Raw genomic sequence first — 3,607 nt, 5'->3', positions numbered from 1 at the left:
ATTATTATTAGTACAGTTAGATCTCTATATAGTTATTTAATCAGTTCTATAAAAATTGGTAACTATATAGAAGTTTTTACTATAATGTAATTATATAAAGGTTTTTTTATATAATAAGTATATAAATTGTAGTTTCCCAAAGGTGTGATTATAAGGAGAAACATATGCGCTAATCTATACCCTAACCCTAAATTTTTGAGATAACCTCAAATTTTGTAAACCAATCATAATGATAGTCAAATCACCTGACATTATGGTAACACCAATGACACAAAATTTTTTATATATTATTTCGATTTTTCTTTTATAGCAGTAAAGAAATATGATATTGAGACTCGTACTGAATTTTAATTACCGTACTTATCACATTTTTGTAGATCTGTTGTACAATTTTTTATATCATGTTAATTTTTTTTAACGTATCAAAAAAACTGTTACTTTCTAAATGTCAAATTCTAATCAGCAAAGACCTTATAAAGAAAAAAATTACCCTATTTCACCTGAAATAATATACTATGGTGACCGAAAATTTGTTTATATTGTCATTCAAGAAGGTATCTACCCACCGGCTGTGAATTATACTGAAGCGCCTAATTATTTTCCTATACCTGATAATTATACTATTAAAACTACCTGGTGTCAGGCTAATAACAGCCGTACTATTCAATGTTCTATTTACTATGTAGAAGAAAAACCTCATTACTTAATTTGTTTTAGAGATAATTTACAATATCAAGTTTTTTCAGCTCAATCACCATTTGATGCTTCTAATATATACATACTTTATTAGATTATAACACCGGATAGGAGAACTGCTGTTTCTGGAGTTCATCTTTTTGGACTTCAATTAAAATGCATTAATAGAAATCGCAAAGGTAGACCACGTGAATTGAAACTTCATAAAGAATCAAGCAAAACTACACAAATTAAACGTGCAAAAGGTCTTGCAAAAAAAGAACAGATGCACTTTGAAAATACAATTAAAGATTTTTACAATCCCAAAGATCGTGTAGTTTTAAAGGCTATAGATTTTACTGTAGAAAATAAAGAATACCATGTAACATTTGGTGATGAGAATTATGTTAAAAAAAAACAAAAATTGCAATCAATTGCATATGTACAAGACGTAGAAAATATACCTCGTGATGCATATCGTCATCTTGCAGCTGTAGAATCAATATTACCACGAGAATATGCTATTTCTCAAACTCGTCAAGAGATTAATGCATATATGGAAGAATTAATACCCATTAATTAAATTCTACCATTATGCAAGAAGGATTTTCAGAAGAATCTGATATAACTGATCCATTAATTATTGATCAAGTTATTAATGCAACTGGAAAAGGTGCTTACCGAAATGTTAAAAAAATTCTTGAGTATATAATACCATCATATGTTGAAAAGGGAATATTAGATCCTGCAATACCAACTATTCATCTTCGAATATCTGGTGATGGGCAGAATGTAGGACGAAAGGTGAAGCGTGTGATGATTACCATAGCACTATTGGATGATTCAATAAACATTTGTAAGCCCAATTACCATTATACAACTATCTTATTTCCGGAAAGTAAAAATTATCCAACTCTAAAAGTTGCAGCAAATGCTCTTACTCAGGAATTGCAAGAACTGAGTAATGTAGGAATAGTTATCAATAATACTCTTTGGAATTTTGAGTTTTTTTTTAGCTCAGATTGGAAATTTCTTGCTACTTGTTTAGGTTTTAATGCTGCAAATTCCAATAATTTTTGCCTATGGTGTGAAATAACAAAAAATCAACGTGGAAATGGGCAAAATGACTGGACAATTAGTAAATCAATGAGTAGTTTAAATGAAAATCCAACAGCATACTATGGTCATAAATTACCTCCACTTTTCAATATGATTTCACTTAAAAATCATGTTCCAGATAAACTTCATATAATGTTACGTATTACTGACCGTTTATGGGAGTTAGTTTTACAAGAAATCAAAAATGAGGGATTATTTAATGACATAACTCGGAATATTATAATTAAGGAGATGGAAAATTTAAAAATCAGGTTTGAGTTTTGGAATATTCATGGTACTAATAATTGGAATTACACTTTCTTAATGGGTGATGATAAGCTTTGTGTTCTTCGAAATTTTAATTTGACAAAACTTTTTGATCCAGAACGAGCCGCATTAATTAAAAGTTTGTGGAATGGATTTGCTGAATTATATGATCTTTTAGGAGAAAAAACAACAGATCCACAATATTTTCGTTTAAAAGCAAAAGTATGGTGTGAATTATTTTTGAAAAAAACGGTAATAGATTCCAAAACTAATACTATTTTAGAACAAGGACTTTATCGATCATCAGATATAACCCCTTATATACATGTTTTAGTATCACATGTTTGGGAATTTATGCTTATCCATAAAAGGTGGGGATTAAACGCATTTTCATGTAGTGCTGTTGAAAAAAAGAATCACGATCATGTCTGTTATTTTTTTAAGAAAACTCTCAAGAATGGCGGAAAATTTTAAAATAAAACATCAGCAATTTGTGAAATTTTGGAACATGAAAACCGACTTTTATTTTATACTCAAAATAACATCTCTCTTTCCTATCCAAAACCTCAACATATTCACATTTTATAATTTCTTTTAATACATTTTATATACATTGAAAAAATTGTCTTTAATTAAAAGAAAAAATTCTAAACATATGTATATAATTTTTTTTTCTATTACAATAAAATTTTAGATTTGTCTCACCCAAAAATGTATGTATATAAATCCTGCTTCACAATAATTCTCTTTTGCATCTTTTTCACCTTTAATTTTCCATTTAATAATAACTTCTCCAGGATTATATCTAGATTTGCGTCTATGAGTGGCTATACTTTCAGTAGCACAACGAGTTGCAATAGCCAGTGGATTATTTTTCAAATGCTCAGGTGGATCATTAAATAAAACAACATAAGTTTGTTGTTCTTCATCATAAAATTTTCGACCTCACAATGGATTATTCAAGATTTCACTTAATATTTGATATCCAGCAGATCCTCGGAAAATACACTTGTAGACATTTCTATTGCTATGATGATGGATATACCCTTTGAAAATATCAAAAAACTGATGTTCAGTACATGCAAGCGACACTAATTGATGACCTCCCTTTTTAAATCCATGTGGAAGTTTGCGGTGAATTAAATAAACCAGAATACTTTTGAATTTTTCATTATTTGTTTCTGGTAATTTATCCAAATCACTATGTGAAATATTATATCTTTTCACAATACTCAAATGCCGTGAAAGTCCACCTTGTTTCTTATATCTTTTTTGACAAGTAGGACAGATAAATTCTGATGCAGAAGTAGTAAAAGACGTTGTAAGTGTTGACATATTAGTAATTGAATCTGAAAAAAATATAAAATATTTTAATAAAAATAAAAAATAGTTTTGCAAAAACTAATTTTATTTACAACTAATAACTGGTAACATTCGAAATTGCGAGATGCCAATTGCCTTCTACTAGTCTTCCACTACTCAAACTCATCGGTTTTAGACTGCGCTCATCGGTTAGACGCGTTTTTTAATATGTTATTTTTTTTAAGGGTGCGTTCGCTAAATTTGA

At 28.9% G+C, this 3,607-nt stretch overlaps 2 protein-coding genes across 2 annotated transcripts; one reads left to right on the top strand and one right to left on the bottom strand.

The window, feature by feature from the left end:
- Positions 1-445: 445 nt before the first annotated feature.
- OCT59_005312 (uncharacterized protein) lies at positions 446-2,514 on the top strand (the record flags this gene model as incomplete). Its single annotated transcript, XM_066138294.1, has 3 exons — positions 446-736; positions 791-1,211; positions 1,277-2,514. The coding sequence occupies 3 exons, from the start codon at positions 446-448 to the stop codon at positions 2,512-2,514; spliced, it is 1,950 nt and encodes a 649-aa protein (XP_065997447.1).
- Positions 2,515-2,730: 216 nt separating this feature from the next.
- Positions 2,731-3,375, bottom strand: OCT59_005311 (uncharacterized protein; the record flags this gene model as incomplete). Its single annotated transcript, XM_066138293.1, has 2 exons — positions 2,731-2,984; positions 3,048-3,375. The coding sequence occupies 2 exons, from the start codon at positions 3,373-3,375 to the stop codon at positions 2,731-2,733; spliced, it is 582 nt and encodes a 193-aa protein (XP_065997446.1).
- Between the last annotated feature and the right edge of the window lie 232 nt (positions 3,376-3,607).

Source organism: Rhizophagus irregularis, chromosome 13 (genome assembly GCF_026210795.1).
Source record: "Rhizophagus irregularis chromosome 13, complete sequence".
NCBI classification, from domain to species: domain Eukaryota; kingdom Fungi; phylum Glomeromycota; class Glomeromycetes; order Glomerales; family Glomeraceae; genus Rhizophagus; species Rhizophagus irregularis.
Note: the sequence above shows the minus strand (reverse complement) of the source record. Positions and strands in the feature narration are given on the sequence as shown.